This window comes from Poeciliopsis prolifica, unplaced genomic scaffold, assembly GCF_027474105.1.
Source record: "Poeciliopsis prolifica strain line A6 unplaced genomic scaffold, Auburn_PproV2 SCAFFOLD085, whole genome shotgun sequence".
Taxonomy (NCBI): Eukaryota; Metazoa; Chordata; class Actinopteri; order Cyprinodontiformes; family Poeciliidae; genus Poeciliopsis; species Poeciliopsis prolifica.
The window spans coordinates 1268624-1293381 of NW_026562460.1; the positions used below are offsets into that span (position 1 = coordinate 1268624).

Consider the following 24758-nt stretch of genomic DNA (forward strand, 5'->3'; position numbering starts at 1 on the left):
AAGCTGAATGCATCCAAAACATCCTCTGCTGCTTGTTGGTGTGATCCGATGTGGAGTGTGTTTTTCCACAGATTTCAGTCTCTCACCCTGTGATTGTGTAGTTAGCATAGTGTTCTTGATTGTGCAATTGACATGGTCATGCCAAGGGTACAACTGTGAAATGATTCAAATACGTAATGCATAGTATACACAATATGGGCAACCAGGAGTTGGATTAAAAGAAAACATGAGCACAACAACCAATTGACTTTGCATGATTATTTCTTCAGATATCTATCTGGCTGCAACACACAAAGTCTATCTTTTAAACTTTGCTCTGCAGTTTAGTGTCTTTTCATTAATTTTCCAAAGGGTCAACATTGTTTGTGCTTGTTGGCAAAAGGTCTATGAAAGGAAAACATAATAAGGCCATGTTACTTGGTCTTTTGAGTTTAAAAATCAATTTCAATAGCAATGTTCATCACCATTCCATTTTTTTAGAAAACTTTAAGGAACCCTGAAAAACAGGCCTGCTATTAGGAATCTGTACATAAACATTCCTTACAAAACATAACACAAAAATGAAAAACAAAAAACACTAATGTTATGTTTGTATAGAAAAATAAGCATATCTACTTTTTTTTCCTCTCACTCTGCTCACATGAGTACTGGAGAGCAAGTCTGACGAATGCGTACATCTACTGAAAACACAAGCATGCAAAGAATGAAGACAAACCATTACATATACAACTTATGTGTTGGCATCCAAAAAAGAGATCAAAAAGCAAAATAATTCAAAAAACCAAGAAAGTCTATTAATAACAGAGCATACAAACTTGTTTCTTGTGTTTTCAACACGTATTTTCTGCTTGATTTCATCTTTTCAGCTTAAATATACAAAAAAAGTGCACTCGCCTACACGAATAAACTTGTTAAAAAAAACTGTTTCTGAAGTGAAACTTCTGAAGTACACACACACGCAGCGCAGACTTGAGGTCAGCTGGAAGAGCACAGGACTATCCATGGACATTCTGTGCTTTTGTGCTCGGTGTAAACCCTTTGCCTTCTGAGTATGTGTAGGTCAGTGTGTCAGCTTTTACTGCAACGAGTCGCTGTTGTCCAGCCCCAGAACGCTCATGTCTGCGTCGTCATCATCTTCCCCACTGTCACCCGACTCATCTTCACTGTGGCCTGCGAGCATTACCTGCTGCACTGCCAGAGTGGCTCCATCTGATGTGAGGCTCTGCAGACTCTCCATGTTCATCGTCACCATTGTACCTGCAGAGAAGCATTGCTGTTTCTATGGCTACATCTGAAGGAAGCTGCTAAATATTTCAGCTGTGTCCCAATTCAAAATCTGCAAAATCTGGATCCTTCCAATAAACTAAGACCGGAATACAAAAGCTGTGAATTCGGACAGGTCTGGCCTTCACCAACTAGAAACCGTGACAACATGAAGCAAAGAGCTGCGAAGAAAAACCCACAATGAGCTGAAGTTTGTTTGTCAGTCGTGTGTTACTCCTGATTATTCTTCACCTTTTATAGTAAAAAGAAATCTGTTAGTTTGATTCTAAAATGTTCAAACATGTATTTCTACCAGGAATAAATAGAAGCAAATTATTCCATTTCAAATATAATACTCAAAACACAAGCATCTGTGTTTTGAGTATTATTCAAAACTCGGATAAACCATTACAGTTCAATAAAACTAGTATGTTTGAAACTTAACTTTAGTCAATCAAGCTGATTTGCTCAGGAATAAATTAATAAATTCATACAAATAAATTAAATCCTCTGTTTTACCAAACAATTTTAAAAATGACATTTTTCATTTTAATTATGTTTAATTAATATTCAAAAAAGTAAAACAAACATTTTACAACTAGATATTAATGTCTTAATTATATCAGTGTTTAATTTCCACTCATTGGGGAAAGCTAGAAGGAGTTTTTAAAACAGTGTCAAGAATCAGGCGTTCTCACCGGTTCACCAAACCTGAAGCGCTCAGCCAGCTGCTGGCAGCCCAGCCGGCGCCCGGCCAGCGCCCGGCCCACCCGGCCTGCCGGCGCCCACCCGGCCTGCCGGCGCCCGGCCAGCGCCCGGCCCAACCAGCCTGCCGGCGCCCGGCCCACCCGGCCTGCCGGCGCCCACCCGGCCTGCCTGCGCCCGGCCCACCCGGCCTGCCGGCGCCCACCCGGCCTGCCTGCGCCCGGCCCACCCGGCCTGCCGGCGCCCACCCGGCCTGCCGGCGCCCGGCCAGCGCCCGGCCCAACCAGCCTGCCGGCGCCCGGCCCACCCGGCCTGCCGGCGCCACCGGCCTGCCTGCGCCCGGCCCACCCGGCCTGCCGGCGCCCACCTGGCCTGCCTGCGCCCGGCCAGCGCCCGGCCCAACCAGCCTGCCGGCGCCCGGCCCACCCGGCCTGCCGGCGCCCACCGGCCTGCCTGCGCCCGGCCGGCGCCCGGCCCACCCGGCCTGCAGTTAATGCAGAGGCAGCAGACATGTCCCAAAACGTCAGAGCAGGTTATGTTTTGGTGAATAATTTTGACCGAATTTCAGGTTGGCCACAGACATAAATTCTTAATTAATTATCAAAGCATATGAAGAGTGAAAAACCCGTATTTCTCCATTTATGATTTGTTAAAAAAATTAGAGGGCCTGTAAGCTTAAAAAAAAGACCTACCCTGATGAGGACGTTCATGGTTTTGTTCTGACCCAAAATGAAAATGAGTTTGACAGCCCTGTTCTAGGTGATAGAATAGTCCAATGCAAATGAAACTTCAAAACCAAATCATTCCCAAACTTAATATGTTTCATGCTGGTATAAATATTTATACACGTCACCTAATATCTGTGACTTGGTGTTTAACCAAATAAAAGCTTGAAGCTTCCAATTATGTAGCCATATGCAATGTGCCAGAAAACTTAGTATTCTCACTTTAGGGAAAATAAAGAAATAAATAAAGAGCTTGACTAGACATGTGATCCTTGTGCAAAGGATGACCCAAAGCAACACTTTACCCAAGGTAAAGTTGAGGTTTAATATCAAATTAAAATACAGTTTTACAGCTATGAAAAATGTTTGAGAGAGACCTTTAAGTAGATCAATGTATTTATTAAATGTTAGATTGTATCAAACTTTACTAGCCTTGGCCTCAATAATCTGTTTTGTTTTTTATTTCAGAGCAACGTTTCTTTCTAGATCACATAAAGAAAGAAGTGTTGAACATGTCACAAATTGTCTAAATCAATTCATTTCTGAAGGTGCAATTGACTAAATTCTCACCAAATGTTGATCTATCCAATCCACTCATGCAAATGATCAAATAATAGGAAATTAAATAATGTATAATACATTGAAGAGACATAGGAAAGGTATTGAACTGAAATGAATGGAATATGTTGCATAAACAGCCTTTCTTGCTGATGACAGCTTCACTATATGGAGAAACAAGTTGCATGGCTTTTTTGGCTGTAATCTTGACCCATTCCTTCAAATCCTGAAGACTGAAACATTATTTCATCTTTCCTTTTTTTACCTCTTTACTTCCATTCAGATTAGTTTTTGGGGTCACCTATGGTGCCGTGAAATCAGAATAAACCGTTTTAGATAAATTGGGATCACTAATTCATTCCTTACCAAATAATGAGAGCATTTTTAAGGCAACTTTTAATACTTACTCCTGTAAGCGGTCAGAACACCTGTATGCAATGGTACTTAAAATCTCACTTATCAGTTTACCGGATTTTTTTTTTGTTGTTGTAAAAGGTTTACATCAGTCTTTCTATCGGTCCCCGACAGCAACTCGGACAGTGGGTTAACAAAAAAAAGACATGCATGTTGCAAAAGCTCAGAAACAGGAAAACTGGGAAATAGAAAAGAGCAACAAACTAGATGTGAGTAAGGATATGAAAACAGAGAATCTGTTGCTGATTTACAGTGAACAGTGAAAAATCAAGAGCTTATATGAGCTATTAATAAGATATTTATTAATAAATATTTATCAGAAAATAATATTCAGTGCAAGTAGCCTACATTTTATTTGATGGGGCGATAAGGGGCCTGAACGGTGGATCCGGGGCGCTGGCCCAAAAAAGCTTGAGAAACGGAGCATTTTGTGTCAGAATGCAGGTTTACTAGAAGCTCCTAGAGTTTAGTGGAGGCAAACAACCCCATCTATTTTTAAGATTACACTTAAAACTTTCCTTTTTTGATAAAATTGTACTTTGATTGGTTTATGTTAGTCTTGCCATATACATACACATTAGGTGTACACCGCATGTCATTTTCAGGCATCGTTTCTTGCTACAAGCTGTACTGATGCCTCTGCTTAATGGATTTTAAAATGTATCAGCTCTCAGTATCAAGGTGTGCAAAAGGGCTGAAGAAGGAAAGAGTGTGCGTCTTTCAAAAAACAACAATTTTCATTCATGACAATGCTCCATCACATGCATCGTCTGCGTGGCTAGCAAGTAAAGGCCAAAAACATTTGATATCGCCCACAACACTCGGATATCATTTTGATGAGGGAATGACATAACATGAGATGAATCCCCCTTCATGTTTTAACTTTAGGATCTGCTTCAGTTCTATCTCTTCATATGAACCGTGACTCCTTGGGGCATCGGTTGAGATACTGCCACCAGCAACTTGTTCTCCTTCCATAGATGATACGCCGTATCATAGATGATACGCTTTATCATAGATGATACGCTGTATCATAGATGATACGCTTTATCATAGATGATACGCCGTATCATAGATGATACGCTTTATCATAGATGATACGCCGTATCATAGATGATACGCCGTATCATAGATGATACGCCGTATCATAGATGATACGCTTTATCATAGATGATACGCTGTATCATAGATGATATGCTTTATCATAGATGATACGCCGTATCATAGATGATACGCTTTATCATAGATGATACGCTTTATCATAGATTATACGCCTTATCATAGATGATACGCCGTATCATAGATGATACGCCGTATCATAGATGATACGCCGTATCATAGATGATACGCTTTATCATAGATGATACGCTTTATCATAGATGATACGCTTTATCATAGATGATACGCTTTATCATAGATGATACGCCGTATCATAGATGATACGCCGTATCATCGATGATACGCCGTATCATATATGATACGCCGTATCATAGATGATACGCCGTATCATAGATGATACGCCGTATCATAGATGATACGCCGTATCATAGATGATACGCCTTATCATAGATGATACGCCGTATCATAGATGATACGCCGTATCATAGATGATACGCCTTATCATAGATGATACGCCGTATCATAGATGATACGCTTTATCATAGATGATACGCCTTATCATAGATGATACGCTTTATCATAGATGATACGCCGTATCATAGATGATACGCCATATCATAGATGATACGCCGTATCATAGATGATACGCCGTATCATCGATGATACGCCGTATCATCGATGATACGCCGTATCATAGATGATACGCTTTATCATAGATGATACGGCGTATCATAGATGATACGCCGTATCATAGATGATACGCCGTATCATAGATGATACGCTTTATCATAGATGATACGCCGTATCATAGATGATACGCCTTATCATAGATGATACGCCGTATCATAGATGATACGCCGTATCATAGATGATACGCCGTATCATAGATGATACGCCGTATCATAGATGATACGCCGTATCATAGATGATACGCCGTATCATAGATGATACGCCGTATCATAGATGATACGCTTAAATTTCATCCTATTGGCTGAAATGTTGCTGTTACTAATAATTTGTATGGGCAAATTATTTTCATTCATTCCTATAGGCTTGTGACTTGGCTCAGAGCTTATCTGCTCAGCTAATAGCTATGTTATCCTCCCAGATGAAGCTACTTGGGGGTTAGCTTCATCATGGCCACACCTGATTTGTATTTTGTAAGTAAAATGCTAAAGTTAAAATATTGTCTTTTACCTGTAGCTAATGTAAAGTAACCTTTTTCCTGATCTTTGAAATGTGCAATTTATACCATATGTAAAAGGTTGCTGACTCTTCACATATAATAATTGATTTGTCCTAATAGGTAAGTAGCTACTTACCATCAGGCATGGTAACCTGCTGATGAGTTCCTCCCCCAGCAGCAATGGAGTCAGGCCAGAAACGCTGCAGTGGCCGATTTTGTGGAGTTTTCTTCTTGGCTTTGGTGGTCTCAGAAGAGCTAGCGTCCAACATCGGCTGCAAGATCCGTCTCCGTGCATTGATGAACCTAGAAACACCAGATGTTCTGGGGTCTTTTTCAAGTTGGATTTTGTATCAACTTGTACATATTTTAGGTAGATAGGAAGCAAAAGAACTTATCTGCCTTAAAGTACCATAGATTATTTATTGGGGTTAATAACCAAATAGGTGTGATTTGTATTGGAACAGAACATTTCCCAAATTCAAAAGGCCAAAGAGCAGTGTAGGAATTTTAACAATTGATGTAGTTCATTCAAACTAAGTAGTACTTTTTTCAGTTTAAACAGTTGGTCTGTAAAGTCATGGTGGGCTGCTTTTTGTCTTCATTAAAACCATTTCTGTCAACTGTCAAAGACAGTCAGTTGAATGTCTTTGAAAAGCTTTGACAAGACAAGCTCACACTTCAACAACAAGGCAGCAGAGGACAAAACCTCAGACAGGCAGAAATATTTCATCTCTCTTGTTACTGTTCTTAATTATGTAGCTTTTATTTAAAAAAAAACAGATGGTATGAGACAGATAATTTGTGTCATGCTCCTCTGCCTTCTCTCAATGCTCACTACAGAAATACACAGTTCAATCAGAAACAACCAATCAGAGATAAAAGCAGGACTTTAGTGATGTCAATTATTTTTGTGTGTGCCAGGTCACATCCTCCCCCTTTCCCTGCCACAACACGGCTGGCAACACAACAACCACCCAGAGGCAATGCATGTGGTTGTGGGTGATTTTGACCATGCTGATCTGAAAGTAGATCTCCCTAAAATCCATCAACACAACAAATGTGCCACTGGAGGAGCTAAGACGCTGGACAAAGCCTTCTCTAACATCAAGCATGGATATAGGACCAGTCGGCTCCCCCATCTGGGCTCCTCTGTGCACATATCACTGCTTCTTCTTCTGGCACACAAACCAACAGACAGCACCCCTCAAAATAAAGACTGTGAAATCTTGGCCTGACGGTGTCACTCAGCAACTACAGCAACCACAGTCTGGGACATTTTCTGGCACCAGGACCTGGAGGTATTCACTTCAGCAGTACTTATCCAGTACTGTGTTAATCAGCGTGTTTCCAACCAGAAGCACTCGATGAAGAAAGAGGATAGAAACTCCTGAGGAGACATAGAGCTTTCAGAGCCAAACACAGGAACCTGTACAGCTGTGGCCAAGGAGAACTACAAGGACAACTACAAGGAGAACTACAAGGAGAACTACAAGGAGAACTACAAGGAGAACTACAAGGAGAGTACTGAGGTGGAATTCAGCTGCAACAACAGCTAGTAGGTGAGGGAAGGGGTCCAGCACTTCACTCATTTCAGATCCAGCTACACCACCAAAATCTCTGGGGATGCTTCACTGGCAGAGCAGCTCAATTATTTCTTCATCCGTTTTGAGGCTGAATCACCAGCAGAGCCACTACTGCAGCCAGCATCCCTCCACCATCACTGAATAGGAAGTATGGAGAACCCTGAGGGCAGGGAACCCTGGAAAGCTTTTTGAACAACTTCAGGTCAAAGGAACTGAATGTTTGAAGAGGCCACCGTCTCTTCAAACTTCTGACATAAGGAGGTACTTCAAGGCAATAAAGACAAGGACAAACATGCTAAAACTAGTTTTTCTCTGAGAGTTGTTGTTGCACTGAACACAGCTAATCAATCTAAAACTTGATCTTGATTAATCAATTCATAAATTCATTTGTTTATCTATCTTTTATTCTTAACATCCCGGTTGGTTTTTGTTCCGTCGAGAGTTGCTATATTTTTTATTTTGTTGTGCTTTAACCATTCACAATGACATTAAAAGGAATTCTGATTCAAAGTTGTTTCTCTGCCATTATCACATTTAGCAGCACGTACAGAAACTTAATTGACAGCCCTAAGACACTCTTGGCTCTGATTGGTTGTTTTTGAATTGGGAGTGGTGCATTGGGGTGACTGGTAGGAGTTCATCACACAATCAGTGGGCTGCTAGTTCAATCCCTGGTTTGTCTGTCTCTGTCATTGTGTCTTTGGACAAGACACTTGACCTGCCTTGTGGTCAGAAGTACAGGCCATTTCTCATTTCTGCAGATCGCAGTAGCTCAAGGTTTTCACAGGTTATCTGTCTCGACATGGTGACAGTTTTACCAAATATGTAAAAAACTTTTCTTTTTCAGTTACATACTGCAGCTTTAATGCTCTCGAAATGCAAAGTAATTTTACAGGATCCTAAAACCTTGTCATATTTCATAACACAATAAAAATCTTTTTTTTTTCCTTTCCTCCAAATCCCACTGTACTTCAATTTTAAAATAAAACACTACATTGTTGCATGATGTGATTTTCTGGAACTTTTTTCATAGGTCTTGTTATAAGCAAGAAATGTTAATCTCATTGATATTTCGACAAAACAAAAACTTATTTTGTGAAAATAAATAACTCAAAGAAAAACTAACCAGTTATTGACTTGCAGGAGTGTCAGATTTGTTTGACCGGCAATCTGTTTCTTCTCATCTTCAGTTGGATAAGGATGCTATATGAGAGAAGAATAGAAAATTCATAAATAAAGGTTAAGGTATGGTCCATTCCTATGGTGTCATTAATATCTACTTACCCCAATATGCTGGAAGAGCCAAGAGCGCATGACATTGGTGGCATGTTTGGGTAGAACGCCCCGTTTATTTTTCGTTGAGTTGTCCTCGTGATTAAAGAGGTTCAAGTCCTGGTGAAACTGTAGCTGAAGCTAAGAACACATGGTCAGTTATTTTCTGCAGCCTCTGTGTTCAACTTTTGTCACAAATGTTTCAGAACACAATACAAATTTTTTTATAATTTCATGTTTTTTGTTAATTTATAGGGATGATTTAATTTATTAGGGAAAACTGTTCAAAGCAATCTGACATACTCTTGTAAGTAAATTTGTTACATGTGTGCAAAGGATGTGATACATTTACATTTTAATTGAATTCCATAGGTTTTTATAAAAGATTGGCTTAAGGTCTATGTGCAGATTCAAGTCCTACATTTATAAAACATAAGTTTTATAAATTCATTTTTACACATTCAGGAAAAGATTTGCTCTAGTGCTTGGAATATTTCCCCTGCTGCATGAGATCTTCAGCTCATCAGTCACACATTGATAATCTGCTGTTATTTGAATTCATCGATTTTAAAAATCAATTCATGAGAGCATAGAAAACACAAAAAGGAAAACAAATACCAAGCATAAACTATGAATGCCATCATGAGATTTTTTTAAACTTTAGTTTTTAGAACTAGTTTTTAAGGATGAATTGGCAACACAAGCTGTCAAGTTACTATTCCACAAATAAATCTTGCCATATCATGAAAGAACAGATGATCTACACATCACATAAGTTTTATAAATTCAGTTTGAAAATCATATTTAAAGCAAGTGTAACGGATTGTAAAATGAAATGTCTAAATTATTTGTAGTTTATTTAAATTAAACAATTTAAATGAATTTCTAATTTAAGACTGTTGCAGATTGTTTATGTATGTTTGTCTGTTTTGGTTTGCATTGTTGGTGATTTATTTGGTTTAATGGTATTTTGTAATGTTTTGGGATTTTTTTTAATACGTACCTCACGGGCTGCCGTAGAGAAAGAGGGCAGGGCCTATAAAACTGAGGAATTGCAGTGAACCAAATGAACTGTCAAACGTTGGACTAAGAATGGCGTTCCCAGTAAAGGCAGCGAGGTACGTTTTTGTGTGTTGTTGTATTGTTGATTTGTGTTGTATTTTAATATTTGTATTTGTTTAGTTTTCACGGTGATGGTGATGATGATGGTGATGATGATGGAGGTTTTGAAGTCAAGTGACCTGACGATGATCCAGCAAAATCATCAAAGGAGAAATAAAGCCAATATCACCTGTCGAGACCGACTGTTTTTTAATTCAAGTACTGGGGATCAGCTACAGTGAAAACTCGTCATCTCCGTGTGTCGCCTTCCACTGACGGTGAGACGTTTGGTACGGACATCGCCGAAGTTGTCGCTCCTCGGAATCAACGCTACAATGAGGAACTGTCTTCGCGCTGGATCCAAGTTTGTATCAGAAACTGAATCTGACAGATGACCACTGGAGCGGTGAGACATTGACTGATCAATCAACGCGGAAATAACGGCACCTGCTCGATATTTATGAACTGAGTTTAGACCGCTATTGGGTCAAATGAAATTCTGAATTATTTATAAGGTAGTAGCATATGTAAGAAAAAATTATAAAAAAAAAAAAAAAAAAAACAATGGTGTTTTGTAATTAAATGTTAAGTTTGAATGTGGGTTTAATTTCACTGTAAGGTCTTAGAGTTAAGATGTCACTGCCAAATGAAATGGATCTTTCTGCTGAAGATGTGAAAACTGAAGAAAAGCCAAAGGGACAAGAGTTGGTTTCAGGTCCTCGCACAAGAAAGTTGACTGAAAAGGGAGAGCAGTACAGAAGAAGAGTCTGCAAAACAGATAAAGGCATTTCTTAAGTCTTATGCATCCTGGAAACAAACTGCAAGAGAAGCAAGGAAGAAACTAAAGGGTTTCTGCTCTGAGGAGAATCTGAATGAAATAAATAAGCAAGTCCAGAACAGTCTTGATAAAGTGAAACAGAATTATGAGTTTCTTCAACGTAATTTTTTAAATACTCCAGATATTGTGCAGAAACTAGATGCCTGTACTATATTAACAAATGAGATTTATGATCTTGTGTGTAAGCGTTTAGAAAGGGGTATTGTTGAGGAAAACTTTAATCAAGAAGTTGAAAAGGAAAGAGTGAGAGAAGTCTTAAATAGAGATGAATATCAATCTGTTTTTGGAGAAGCGTCTATTGAAAGTTTCTCCCTGCAGTTCATCAATTACTAGCTCCAAGGTTTCTCAGGGGCGTGTAATGGCAGAAGCTGATCTTGCAGCCAAAAGGGTTCAAGTTAGATCAATGTTGGAGATTGAAGCTCAGCATGCTAAAGTCAGTAAACTTGAATGTGACTGGAAATGTCATGAGTCCCAGATTATGGCAGAAATGAAGCAGAAGGAAGCTGAAGTGCTACAGCAGCTTGATGAAGAGAAGAGCAAGTTAAAGGTAATGCAAACAGACATGGAAGTTAAGATGGCTGCAGCTCGGGTTGATGTTTACAGCAGACTTGAAGATGGTGTTGAAAAGGGAAATCTTGATTTTAAGTCTGAGGTTAAATCAGAGCAAACACTGAAACACCCAAGTCATAAAGCTGCAAAGGTTGCATCAATTCTACCACCTCATGTTTGTGCTGAGATTCCTGCAGTGAACTTGGCTGAAGCCTTAACGAGCTCATTGAGTTTAAGTCGCCTTCCTGTTCCTGAACCTGCTATATTCTCTGGTGACCCTTTGAAATTTGTGGACTTTAAAAATATCATTCACAACTTTAATTGATTCAAAATCCATCTCTGCTGGGGAAAAAATGTTGTATTTGAAAAGTTATCTTTCAGGAGAAGCCCGAAAGGCTGTAGAAGGTTTCTTTTACAGAAGCTCTGAGGACGCATATGAAGGTGCTTGGTCAGTTTTACAAGATAGGTATGGAAACCCATTTGTCATCCAGAAAGCATTTAGGGATAAACTTATGTCATGGCCAAAGATTGCACCAAACGATCCATTGTCTCTCAGAGATTTTGCTGACTTTTTGAAAGGTTGTGAAGAGGCTATGCCTCAAGTAAAGGGACTGTCCATCTTAAATGACTGTGAAGAAAATCATAAGATGTTGAAGAAGTTACCAGACTGGGTTGTACGTAAATGGAGTAGAGTTGTTGTTGAAGTACTTGATGCATGTGGAGAATATCCATCCTTTGAATGTTTTTCTAGATTTATACAAAAGGAAGCACGTATAGTATGCAACCCTGTTGCTTCTCCATTTTTGTTAAAGTCTAGAACTTCTTCAAATGACCTTTCCAGGAAAGCAAAGGTTCTTAACACCAGTACGGAGTTTAAGAAACAAGAAAGTGTTCATGGTTTAAAATCTAAACTGCCTTGCTTGGTTTGTGCAGACATGTCACACAGTGTTGCTAAATGTCCTAAATTTGCAGTTAAATCAATGGAAGACAAAAGATCATTTATATATCAGAACCATCTTTGTTTTGGATGCTTAAGGAAAGGTCATTTATTGAAAGATTGTAAAACGCGGCATGTTTGTGGGGAGTGTAGACGGCATCATCCTACTTGTTTGCACAAGGAGAGAGTGAGATCTCATGATGTTGCTCAGCAGTGTTCCATAACTCCAGAAGAAACACCTCAGGTTTCTCATAGTGTATTATCTCATGCACTCATCCGAAACATTTCTGCTACATCAAGTATTGTTCCAGTTTTCCTGTCCTCTGTGAAGGATCCTGGGAAGGAAATACTTACATATGCACTCCTTGATACTCAGAGTGACTCCTCCTTTGTTTTAGAAGATCTTGTGAGAAACTTGACTGTTGAAACCAAACCAGTGCAGTTAAAACTTAGTACCATGGTTTCTGTTGATACACCCATTTCAAGTCAAAATGTGTATGGCTTGCAGGTTCGGAGTTTTTTCTCTGATACTTGTATACAGTTGCGGCAAGCATATACACGTGACTTTATTCCTGTTGATACATCTTGCATACCAAGTAGAAGTACAGCATTACAGTGGCCTCATCTTACATCTAGCTGGCAAAATGCCTGCTTTGCAAAATTGTGAAGTAGGTTTACTTATTGGTTTTGACTGTCCTTCTGCTTTGGCTCCCTTGGAAGTTGTTGTTGGTGGGAAAATGAACCTTTTGCTCAGAAGACTGCTCTTGGTTGGAGTATTATTGGGGCAATTAATCCACATTTAGATCGGCAAGGAAACCAAAGATATGTACACAGAGTGATGGTGAAAGAAATGCCCACTCCATTAACTTCTGATGTTTTAAGAGCTTTGGAGTTGGATTTTAATGAAAGGGGTTCAGAAGGAAAATGTGTTTCCCAAGATGACATTCGGTTCATACAACTTCTGAGCGAAAACATTATACAAAAGGATGATGGCCATTTGGAGATGCCCCTTCCATTTAAAACATCCTGCCTTCCTATGTTGCCAAACAATAAGACGCTGGCTACCGTTCGTTTACAACATCTGAGGAGAAGGTTAAAGAGAAATGATCAGTTCTACAATCATTATAAAACATTTATGGAGTCTATCATTAACTGTGGAGATGCTGAACTAGTTTCTGAGGAAAATGCCAATGATGGTTGTGTGTGGTATTTGCCTCATCATGGGGGTATCATTCAAAGAAACCAGATAAGTTAAGGGTAGTGTTTGACTGCTCAGCTAAATTTCGTGGCATCTCTTTGAATGATACTTTGTTGACTGGTCCAGATTTGATCAACTCTTTAACTGGAATCCTCTTGCGTTTCAGAAAAGAAGCTGTGGCTATTACTTGTGACATTGAAAGGATGTTCCACCAGTTTTATGTTGCGTCTAACCATCGTTGTTACCTGAGGTTTTTATGGTGGGAGCAAGGAGATTTGGAAAGTGAGCCTAAAGAATATCAAATGAAGGTCCATCTTTTTGGTGCTGCCTCCTCTCCAGGCTGTGCTAATTTTGGTCTGAAATATTTGGCACAACTGCAGAGATTAAAGTTTCCATCTGCAGCAGCATTTGTGGAGAATAATTTTTATGTTGATGATGGTCTAATAAGTGTTCCTACAGCTAATGATGCAACCAGATTAATAACTGAGGTGCAGAAACTGTGCAAGGAAGGTGGTCTGAGACTCCATAAATTTAATTCTAATAGGCCTGAAGTCCTAGACTGTGTGAATCCATCTGAGAGAGCCACAAGTACAGTTTCTGCTGATCTTAAACCTGATTCAAAACTTGCTGAACATATTTTAGGTATGCGATGGCATGTTCAAAAGGACTGTTTGGGTTTTCATATTGACCTGAGGGACAAACCTGATACACGACGTGGTATTTGTCAGTAATAGCTTCTATCTATGATCCATTGGGATTTCTTTCCCCACTCATTATGAAGGGAAAATGCATTTTGCAAGATCTGTGCTGCAGAAGTATTGGGTGGGACGACCCTCTGCCTGAAGACTTACTTGTACGGTGGGAGAAGTGGAAGTTTAGCCTTCAGGATGTGAAGAAGTTATTGATATCGAGATGTTATCATCCCGATGGATTTGGAAGGATTGTCAAATCAGAACTGCATCACTTCTCAGATGCTAGCAGCCGAGCATATGGTGCATGTTCCTATCTCAGATTTGAGAATGACAAGGGTGAAATACATTGTGTTTTGATCATGGCTAAAGCTCGAGTCGCTCCTTTGAAAATTACAACCATTCCACGTCTCGAGCTTTCAGCTGCACTGGTTGCTGCAAGGTTGAGTGTTCTGTTAAAATCAGAACTTGACATGAAGATAGACGCTGAGTTTTTCTGGACAGACTCACAAGTAGTGTTATCATATATTAATAATGAAGCACGACGGTTTCAAGTATTTGTGGCAAATCGAGTCCAAATAATCAGAGAAAACACCAATCCGAGTCAATGGAATCATGTCGACACTACTGAAAACCCAGCAGATCATGCTTCGAGAGGGTTAACTGCCTCTGAGATTTTAACAACCAATTGGCTGACAGGTCCTGAATTTTTGTGGGAAAAGGAAATTAACCGGGAGTTAAAATTTTATCCTGATCTTTTAGTGGGTGACCCAGAGGTTAAATCTATTCAAACATTTGTAACAACAGCTAATGACACTCCAGATTTTTTGGAACGTTTCACTAAGTTTTCATCTTGGTCAAAATTGATTAAAGTTGTTGCCAGAATCAAAAGACTTGGATGCCACAACAAATGCTATTCAAACGTGGTGAGTGTTAAAGAACGGGAAGATGCTGTTAAATCAGTGGTGAAACTTGTACAAGAACAGGCTTTTGGCTCCGAGATGAGGTTGTTAAAAGGGGGAGACATCCTTCCCCGTTCTAGCCCTTTGTTCAATTTGAATCCTATTGTAAAAGATGGACTGCTGCGAGTTGGTGGACGATTAAAACATTCACCTCTTAGTGAAGATTTTAGATATCCACTGATTTTGCCAAAACACAGCCATGTTACTCATCTTATTTTGTCTTACTGTCACAATCAAGTAAGTCATCAAGGCAGAGGTCAAACTCAAATGCAGGTCCGGCTTAATGGGTTTTGGATTATTGGCTGCAGCAGGTTGGTGGCTCAGATGATTCATAAATGTGTGCAGTGCAGGAAGATCAGACGTCCAGTGGAAGAACAACTTATGGCTGAGCTTCCAAAAGAACGCTTGGAAGCATCTGCACCATTTACCTATTGTGGAATGGACTGTTTTGGTCCTTTTATTGTTAAAAGAAAATCGTAAGGAATACAAAAGGTATGGGTTGTTGTTCACCTGCCTTTATTCAAGAGCTGTTCACATTGAAATGTTGGAGGATTTGTCCACAGATTCTTTTATTAATGGCCTGCGCTGTTTCATTAGTTTGAGAGGAGCCGTTCGCCAGATATATTGTGATCAAGGAAGAAATTTTGTAGGAGCCCAAAATGAGTTTAAACAGTGTGGTCCTAAACATTTGGAGTCTTTCCTGGCAGAAAATCAATGTGAGTTCATTTTTAATGCACCATCAGCAAGTCATGCTGGTGGTGTTTGGAGCGTCAGATACGAACCATTCGAAATGTATTAGCTTTTACTCTATCACAAAACTTGGGAAAACTTGATGATGCTTCATTAAGAACTTTCTTTTATGAAGCCATGGCCATAATTAATAGTCGTCCTTTAACACTGAAGGGAATGAATGACCCTGGTTCTCTTGAACCTTTAACTCCTAACCATCTGCTTCAGATGAAGTCTGAGTCTGCCTTGCCTCCTGTAGGGAAATTTGTGAGGGAGGATATCTATTCCTCAAAACGTTGGCGCCGTGTGCAGTTTCTGGTTGAGCAGTTTTGGAGTCGGTGGAAGAGAGAATACCCAGAATATTTCCATTAGACAAAAATGGCATGTAGTTCGGCGCAATTTAAAAATAAATGATATTGTAATAGTAAAAGAGGATTTTCTCCCAAGAAATAGGTGGCAGTTGGGTCGTGTTGTTGAAACAATTGTTGATAGCGATGGCTTGGTTCGAAAAGTAAAATTGAGGACAGGAGAACAAAGATCAGGTAGGGATATTATTTCTAAGAGTTCAGTAATAGAAAGACCGGTGCAAAAATTGGTGGTGTTATTAGAAAACGATTTGTAACTTAATGTACACAGACGAGCATGTTTTTAAACAATCTGCATGATTTTTAAAAAAAAAACCTTTTAAATAATGCATAATTTTAGTAATGGTTCATGCATTATTGGTGGGAGTGTAACGGATTGTAAAATGAAATGTCTAAATTATTTGTAGTTTATTTAAATTAAACAATTTAAATGAATTTCTAATTTAAGACTGTTGCAGATTGTTTATGTATGTTTGTCTGTTTTGGTTTGCATTGTTGGTGATTTATTTGGTTTAATGGTATTTTGTAATGTTTTGGGATTTTTTTTTTAATACGTACCTCACGGGCTGCCGTAGAGAAAGAGGGCAGGGCCTATAAAAAAACTGAGGAATTGCAGTGAACCAAATGAACTGTCAAACGTTGGACTAAGAAATGGCGTTCCCCAGTAAAGGCAGCGAGGTACGTTTTTTGTGTGTTGTTGTATTGTTGATTTGTGTTGTATTTTAATATTTGTATTTGTTTAGTTTTCACGGTGATGGTGATGATGATGGTGATGATGATGGAGGTTTTGAAGTCAAGTGACCTGACGATGATCCAGCAAAATCATCAAAGGAGAAATAAAGCCAATATCACCTGTCGAGACCGACTGTTTTTTAATTCAAGTACTGGGGATCAGCTACAGCAAGCCTTCCCTGGAAATGTCTTTCTACATTACTCTTTTAGTTATTTCACAACTTCTCAAGCAAACATTCAGGTGATCCTTCCACATTGGCAATGAATGCAAATGATTTGGTCCAAGAATTGTAGAATCATCTGATTTCCTCTTTTTCCTTTTGCTATCTGTCAGTTTGTTTACAACACCCCCCTGCCTCGCACCCTGCCCAGCTGAAAGAAACTAGCGTTGCAGGCTAAGACGAAAATTTTCGTTGACAGAAATGTTGAAGTTTAATATTTATTCCACACATTTTATAGCATTGGAAAACGTTCAGAATGACTGTAGGAAACTTAATGTGCTTTCCTACAGAAACCATATTAGGTTTCTAATATTAGAACATAAAAGAATATTAATACAGAACTAGCTTTTCTTTTAATTTTCAGGCAATACCACAGCATAGCCCCCCACCAAAAGATGTGACTTAGAAACACAGAGCTGGTTCACAGGGATAAAACAGAGAAGCACTACCTGATTGTTTTGGACACGTATTGTCCCAGGAGACAGGGCCTGAGTCACCACCTGGCCCTGAGGAGTGACCACTGTTACTGGCTGGTAAACTGTACTTCCTGAAAGAAGCATACACATATCCACTCAGAGTGTCATGTGTTTTGCTGGTCAGTGCTGCTGACAAGTCAGTGAAAACAGCTCAAATTGACTCAGCACTGAGTAATAATGAATAAGCGTTAGGTATGTTTCCTTCATGAATTTATAGGGTTCCTGCAGGTTTCACCAACTTCTGAATTTAAAGACTTTTAAAGACCATTCTAAATAAAAGTTAAGACCTAGTTCCCGACAGAAATTTACAAATATTTTGCGATTCCCTGAAAATCTTGTCACATTTACATAAGATGAAGAAATGAATCACAGTTCGTTTGAATCTTTTTCCCTATTTGTCATCTTTTCACTTGTGCTTTTATTTTTCTTGTCTTCTCAGTTGTTTTCCCCTCCATGGTAAACTTTGTTGAAAAAAAATTCTTCATTATGCAAGACTTCAGAGTTGGGTAGCACCAAATGCAGCTCTTCAATTATCTATATAGCACATGTGCAACAATCTCAGCTTACCAATGTGCTTCAATCATGACATCACAGGTAGATATGATATAACAGGAAACAATATTAAGATGGCAAAAAAAAAATAGGACCATTAAATTATAAAATTGGCAGAAAATACCCAAAATTAATGATATGAATAAAAACCAAGACATATTTCATGTCAGCTGCAGTGATTCCTGCCCACACCCCTAAAAAATGGAATCAGTAAAGTACTGATATCCACATTTTTTCCTTTTTTCTCCCCTTTTTTTAATTGATGTTGAAGGCCAGGGAGAAAAGATGTGTTTTCAGTCTGGACCTTAAACTAACTAACTAACTGACTGACTGACTGACTGACTGACTGACTGAGCTTAAAAGACAGAAGAAAACTGTTTGCCAGGGAAGGTTCAGTCCCGTCTGGTCGTCGCCTGGCTTTAGGCTGGTCGGTTGACCTCAAGGCTCTGGGTGGAGTTTACTGCTGCAAGAGCTCACTGAAGTAAGATCAGTGCTACATTAGTGCTGGTAGTAGTGGCTGCAGTTACCCTTTTCTGGGAAGCTTTAGAGAAAGTAAAATGTGCCTCACCAGCACATTTCACTTCTGGAGCTGTTGTGAATAACAGCTTTATTCCACAAGCAAAGAACAAACTAACTAGTTACTAAGCTAGAAAATATCTTACCTGTAACTACTTGGGTGGGGTTGACAGCTGTAACAGTAACATTCCCTTGTTGCAGGGCTGATGCTGGCACCACAATTTGACCCTGGGGGCTGAGGGTGCCTGAGATGGAGCTTGACGTCTGGAAATTAAAGCATTCACACACAAAATGTTTTCCACTCAGACGGCTGGTTTTAAAACATATGCTTTGCTCAGAGTCACAGAAGAAAGTGGTGGAGCTGTAGTGGCAGCAAGCCTAAATTGGTGCTTGTGCACCTACACTGCACACCTGAGTCTTGGTGGGTGAGAAGTTCTGTGCCTGGCCTTGCAATGGGGAGTATGGGCTGCCGGGATCTCCACTCAGAAGAGTCTCACTATTCATCTTAGTCTTGAGGCAGGCGATGTAGCGACTGCAAAAGTCTTTACACAGGTCACTCACCTTCTCCAGCTCCAGCAAATGGATCCGTAGCACTTGAATAGCTTTCACCATCTTAACATTGAAAATATAGAAACAAAGATGGGGTAATCCATTGAACCTTCAACCAGACTTTATTCATCGGGCACTGTTCATACAATCACTTTTAATAAAGATAACAGCGTAAAAGAAAATTAGAACAACTATACACAACACTTGCCAGGTGTTGTAAAGGAGGGAGACCTAAAAGGCTGAGACACAAGCCACTCTGCTAAAGAGAAAGTAAGCAGAGTCACGCATTTGCAAACGTCACAAAGATAACTATTGATATCTTTACAGTAAAACCAGTGACATATCCTCCTTGTGTCAAAAAATTAAAAACAGACTCAGAGTTTATTCAAACAACACTCAGGGGAACGGCTACCTCACACATACACACGTTATCTCTCTCTCTCTTCCTCTCTCTCTCTCTATATATATATATATATATTATATATCTAAATATAGATATAGATCTACATATCTAGATATTGATATATATGAAGAAGACAGATGAAAAATGGAATAAACAAATATGTTCTATATTACTGTGAACTCTTTCTCAGTTTACAAGCCTGTTGTGAAATTTTACAAACATGAAAAGGCTGCAGAGCTCTGCATTCATTTCTTTGCAAAACTATCAAAAATATAGTTTTTGATAGTTTGAAACTCACCAAGTTATCAAGTTCGGGATCTTCACTGAAGAAGGGCTTCCCCTCTTTTTCCTGACAGCGTACAAAGTTCTCAATGTCCACATCAAAACTCGCTGATGTGATGCATTCAGAGCTCAGTGTGGACTGCTCACACTTCTCAAAAAGCAGGGCCAACAAGGGAAACAGGGGATGTCTGTGGAATATTGACCAACAGTTACAATGCTAAACTACACTTAGTTACTTTAGCACTTGTCATTGGGTTTCATGTATGAAAACAAAGCACAATATCAGAAATCCTTACAACATTTCATAAATGGGTGCAGTGATATTTACTCTGAGAATAACAAGGACATGTCATAATAAATTAGATGGATGATGCCTGAGACAATATTTTCACAAAATACATAAAAATGAGGTTTTATTACCGATATATGGATGCTTTGTCAGCATCCATGGGTGTCTGTGGTTCAGAGGGTACCGGGTTGGACACTTCAACCAGTGTCCCTTCAAATTTAGACTCAGAGTCACAGTCTACTTTTACCACACTTTGAATCTGCAATAATTAAGCAAAATGAGAGAAAATGAAATGAACAGAAAACATGAGACAGGTTAGGGTTACTGAAATCATGTGAAAGTCAAAAGTGAGATGAAGCACAATACTGAGATTCTACTTCAGGGTCCTATTATCTGGTGTATCCGGTGTATCCGGTGGCCCAGGGACCACAGGAAGACATTTGCACTTTGGGGCATAAACTGATACGGGGCACCTCCACTAAGGTACACTGTCCCTGTTTTAAGTCAAATAAATCGAAAATCGGAATGTGACCTCTTGGGATAGTTATGTGCAAAAGTATTCATACACTTTAAACTTTTGACCCGTTTCCCCAGACAGTCTCACTTCAGTGAACTTAATGGGATTTTATGTGAGATTCCCCATTCAGCAGAACAACTACCTCAAACACAAAACCCGCTCTTCCACTAAAATTGTTGAGACCAAAACAGAATTTTTTAAACAAGACTTAAGAAAATTATGTTTACAGATGCTCTACATCCAATCTGAGGTGATCTTATTCATCTTCTAGAAAAACAATTCAAATGAAATTTAAAAAACTTGAAAAATCAGTCAAGACTTGTAACTGTAGCAAAGAGTGGTTGTATAAAGTCAGTGGACTGCTCTTTGCTTGTTATATATTCATAGTATGAATGCACTATGCATTCCACTTTCTAGTTGCTCTGTAAATTTCATTGCACTTATTCTCCTGCATTCTTTGTGCCATTTCCACCATTCAACTTTATACTATTCAGCTTGATCTCCTAATGCCGGCTATATCTCTTGGTATTCATAACCTTCATACTTCTTAGAATATTCATATTTTTATTAATTTTTTACCCCATGGGGAAAAATGCCCCATCCAGTGGCAAAATTGAGAATTACAATATAAAATGTCTGTTGTGTTTCACAGTGGATGTTTTAGGTCCTGCCTATTAATGGCAATCAATCATCCAGTTTCAGGGCTGTCATGGAGGACACAAGGCAGTGGTCATTTTGAAGTTGGGCAGTTTAACAGCTTTTAACACCTGGGAATAATTTGAGCTCTTGACATTGCTTTTTTCATACTGCATGTGGCACATTTTGTAGTCACAGTGCTAAACGATGCCTCCAAACAAATGAAAGGTAAGGAACCATAAAAGGTATGGATTTCATTCACCCACCATTTTTATCAAAAGAAATAGGGGAACATTACTATCCTTTTCAAATTTTAGGTTTACGTTTTGTTTTTTACATTACATAGAATATATTCCTGTGATCCGGCATAATAGTGCTAATTTTGTCTTTTACTTGGGTTTTTCACACTGCATCGACTATTTCTTACATTTCTGCAAGTCTTCGGCAGTTGGCTTCAAACCCTATTGCCATTTTTACCAAAAGCATTCAGCATTCACTCTTGCATTTTCATAGGAAATGCACTTTCAAGTTAACATTTGTGTTTGTTAAAAAGTTTGAAAAGCATGTAACATTTTCCCTCTACAATTATGCACATTTTAACAGCAATCTCAATAATCTTAAAGTTTGTTAGAAAACTAGCAAAGAGTTTGCATAGTTTTCCAAGGCACTCATCTTTGCGGAATTGCTGTAATTCCGCCACATTGAATGGTTTTCGAACAAGAACTGTCTTTTCGAAGCTCATGCCACAGCATCACAGGATTCAGATCAGGACTTTGACTGGGCCTCTGCAAAGTCTTCAATTTGTTTTTCTTTGGCCATTCAGAGGTGGACTTGCCGGTGTCTTTTGGATCATTGTTCTGCTGCAGAACCCAAGTTTGTTTCATTATAAAGTCATAAAACAATGGCTGGATGTTCTCCTTCACGATTTTAAGGTAGACAACAGAATTCATGGTTCCAGTTATCACAGCAAATCTCTCAGGTCCTAAAGTAGCAAAATAGCCCCTGATCGTCACTCTACCACCACTGCATTTTTTGGCATAAAGTTTTTTTTCCGAAATGCAGAGTTACTTTTATGCTAGCTGTCGTGGTAGGAGACATTCCAAACAGTTACATTTTGACTCATCTTTCTATGCTTAGGAATCAGATGGTTTCCTTTATTTTTCTTTTCTTTCTTGCCACTAGCAGTCTTTATTTGACCGTAATCTAACAGGAAAACTGCCTAGAGAATGGGAAAAGACATGCTGCAAAAGAACCAAGGACAGAACTTGAACACAGGATAGCCATGTTGAGGTTAGGATAGTGCTCTTCGGCCCAACAAGTGTTCTTGAAAAATTGAAAAGAACCTCAATGTTCTTCTTACTCAGCAAAGGTTTTCATCTTGAAACTCTGCCATACAGGCCATATTTTCTCAGTCTCTTTCTTATGGTGGAAGCATGACCTTTGACCTTAACCTAGGCAAATGAAGTCTGCAGCGTTTTGGATGATGTTGTGGGGTTCTTTTGAGAGGGCAAACACTTTGTCCCACTTCTGAATGAAATTAATGTTTATTGTGTCATCAAGAGCTGACAACATGAATGTTTACAAAAGAGGGAAAAAAATATAAACTGTGCTTGGTTTGAACTGTGCAACACAACTGTGCAACACAACTGTGCAACACAACTGCTCCTGGTTATGTTGGTGTCCACACATATCCAAATGGTGTGGAGCTACCTTATAAAATTAAAGTTTAGAACATTGCAAATTGGTTCAATATTAACAGAGGTTTTACATACATGTATTCAAACTCAGGTCTCTCTTGCACCCACCTGCTGCTCCCCCTTTGGGTATTTGTCTATAGAAACCGCCTGGGCTGCCATCACTCACTGCCAGCACTGGGGCATTATAGAAACCAGGGACAGATGGCCAACCTACACAATACACAAGTTCAGTTAAACCACTGCCACAATGAAGACAAAATTCTAGAAATTCAACCAAACAGGCTGGATAAATATCTGGAAAAAGACTAAAACTTAGTAATAAAATATATTTTCCACATACAAACCCCTTTAACATTGCTGCGATACAGTATTAACCATATCGACAGCTAAAAGTTCAATAAAATCTCCTGATTCCAAGAACAAAACGGAACGTGGAAGAGTCATTACAAGAAGAAAGGAAGTGAGACAGGGTCTAGGTACAGCATTCATCACTTTATTTCTGTACACCTTTAATAATTCAGTTAATAACATAGTTATGTAGAGTTGGCGTGCAACCGTGTTTAACACACCCACCATGAATTAGCTTTTACCCGATGTTAGCGACAGACATTTTGTACACAATACATTTCATTATTTGGGACAATTTTAACACACTACTTTCACACGTGGATGCAAATGTTTAAAATTATAAGCTGCAAAGTTTGAATGAAGTCGCTTTCTTAGCTGTGCTGTAACGATAGCACCACGTTAGCGTTAGCTTGCGATACAAGTCTGATGCAAAACATCCAGCTAATGCTAAATATAGTGAGCTAGTTGCTAGTCTTGGACGGCAATAGCCAACAATCGTCGACAGTATCACATTAAGACGAAGATCTAATTATTAAATAAGTGTAGAAATATATCGCAAAAATAAAACTAACGTAACTAAGCGGCTACGGAAAATAAGACCGCAGCAGATTGATATGCAGCAAGACCAACGGATATGAAACGTTTCATTTTGGTTTTGGTCGAAAAAACAATAAGTGCTTGTTAGTTTTCTACTGAAAATAGATTAGAAGAAGGAAAACGTTAGCAGCACATGACGGCAGCTTGCTTTGAGCTCAAATCCTTCCCATCAGTCAATCAATCATGCAGGGACAGCTGCCGTCTCCTTGTCTCTTCTCCCCTCCCCTCTGCGCCAACACTGCCGGGCCTAATCTACAACTTTCCTTTACTTCAGCACAATCCTCCTCTCCTCTGCCCCGAAAACGCAGAGGTTTTTCTTGACCCCCTCCCTTATATACATATTTATATAAAAAATATAGAGACCTATAGATAGATAGAAGTTATCACAATAGCTTTATCGCTTCGACTTCATTTCAAAACAGTCTCGGCTGTTTTGCCCAGGTTCACGCTCTTTGCCCCGGGGCATTTTAGCGTGCGGCCCAGATTGTTTGATTGATAGGGACGGAAAAGAGGGATTTTGAGTGACAGCTTACCTGAGTGCCAATCTTCGTCACACTGACAAGCGGTTGCAGCAATCGGGACCCGCAGTTGTCGTGTTGCGTCATCACGCAAGGGCACGTTGTTGCGCTATGCTCATGTATATGTATGAGGCGGGCGGAGAAATGACGTCCTGACGCTTGGCGTCGTCGGTAGATGTTTTTAGTTCGATTTTTTGCTCATTTGAATAAGGATTTCTTTGATTTCAACATT

The 24758-nt window shown here is 39.3% G+C and overlaps 1 protein-coding gene and 1 long non-coding RNA gene across 2 annotated transcripts; one reads left to right on the forward strand and one right to left on the reverse strand.

The window, feature by feature from the left end:
- Window positions 1-17: 17 nt before the first annotated feature.
- Window positions 18-24640, reverse strand: LOC129353146 (homeobox protein PKNOX1-like). Its single transcript, XM_055022368.1, has 11 exons — window positions 24542-24640; window positions 23172-23273; window positions 20345-20472; window positions 19941-20112; window positions 19102-19302; window positions 18837-18954; window positions 17596-17693; window positions 8838-8966; window positions 8680-8756; window positions 6107-6273; window positions 18-1257 (listed from the first exon to the last, which is right to left on the reverse strand). The coding sequence occupies exons 2-11, from the start codon at window positions 23220-23222 to the stop codon at window positions 1076-1078; spliced, it is 1323 nt and encodes a 440-aa protein (XP_054878343.1). The 5' UTR covers window positions 23223-23273; window positions 24542-24640; the 3' UTR covers window positions 18-1075.
- Window positions 16796-17049, forward strand: LOC129353147 (uncharacterized). Its single transcript, XR_008604979.1, has 2 exons — window positions 16796-16871; window positions 16937-17049. It is a non-coding gene; the product is annotated as an uncharacterized LOC129353147 (long non-coding RNA).
- Window positions 24641-24758: the final 118 nt, after the last annotated feature.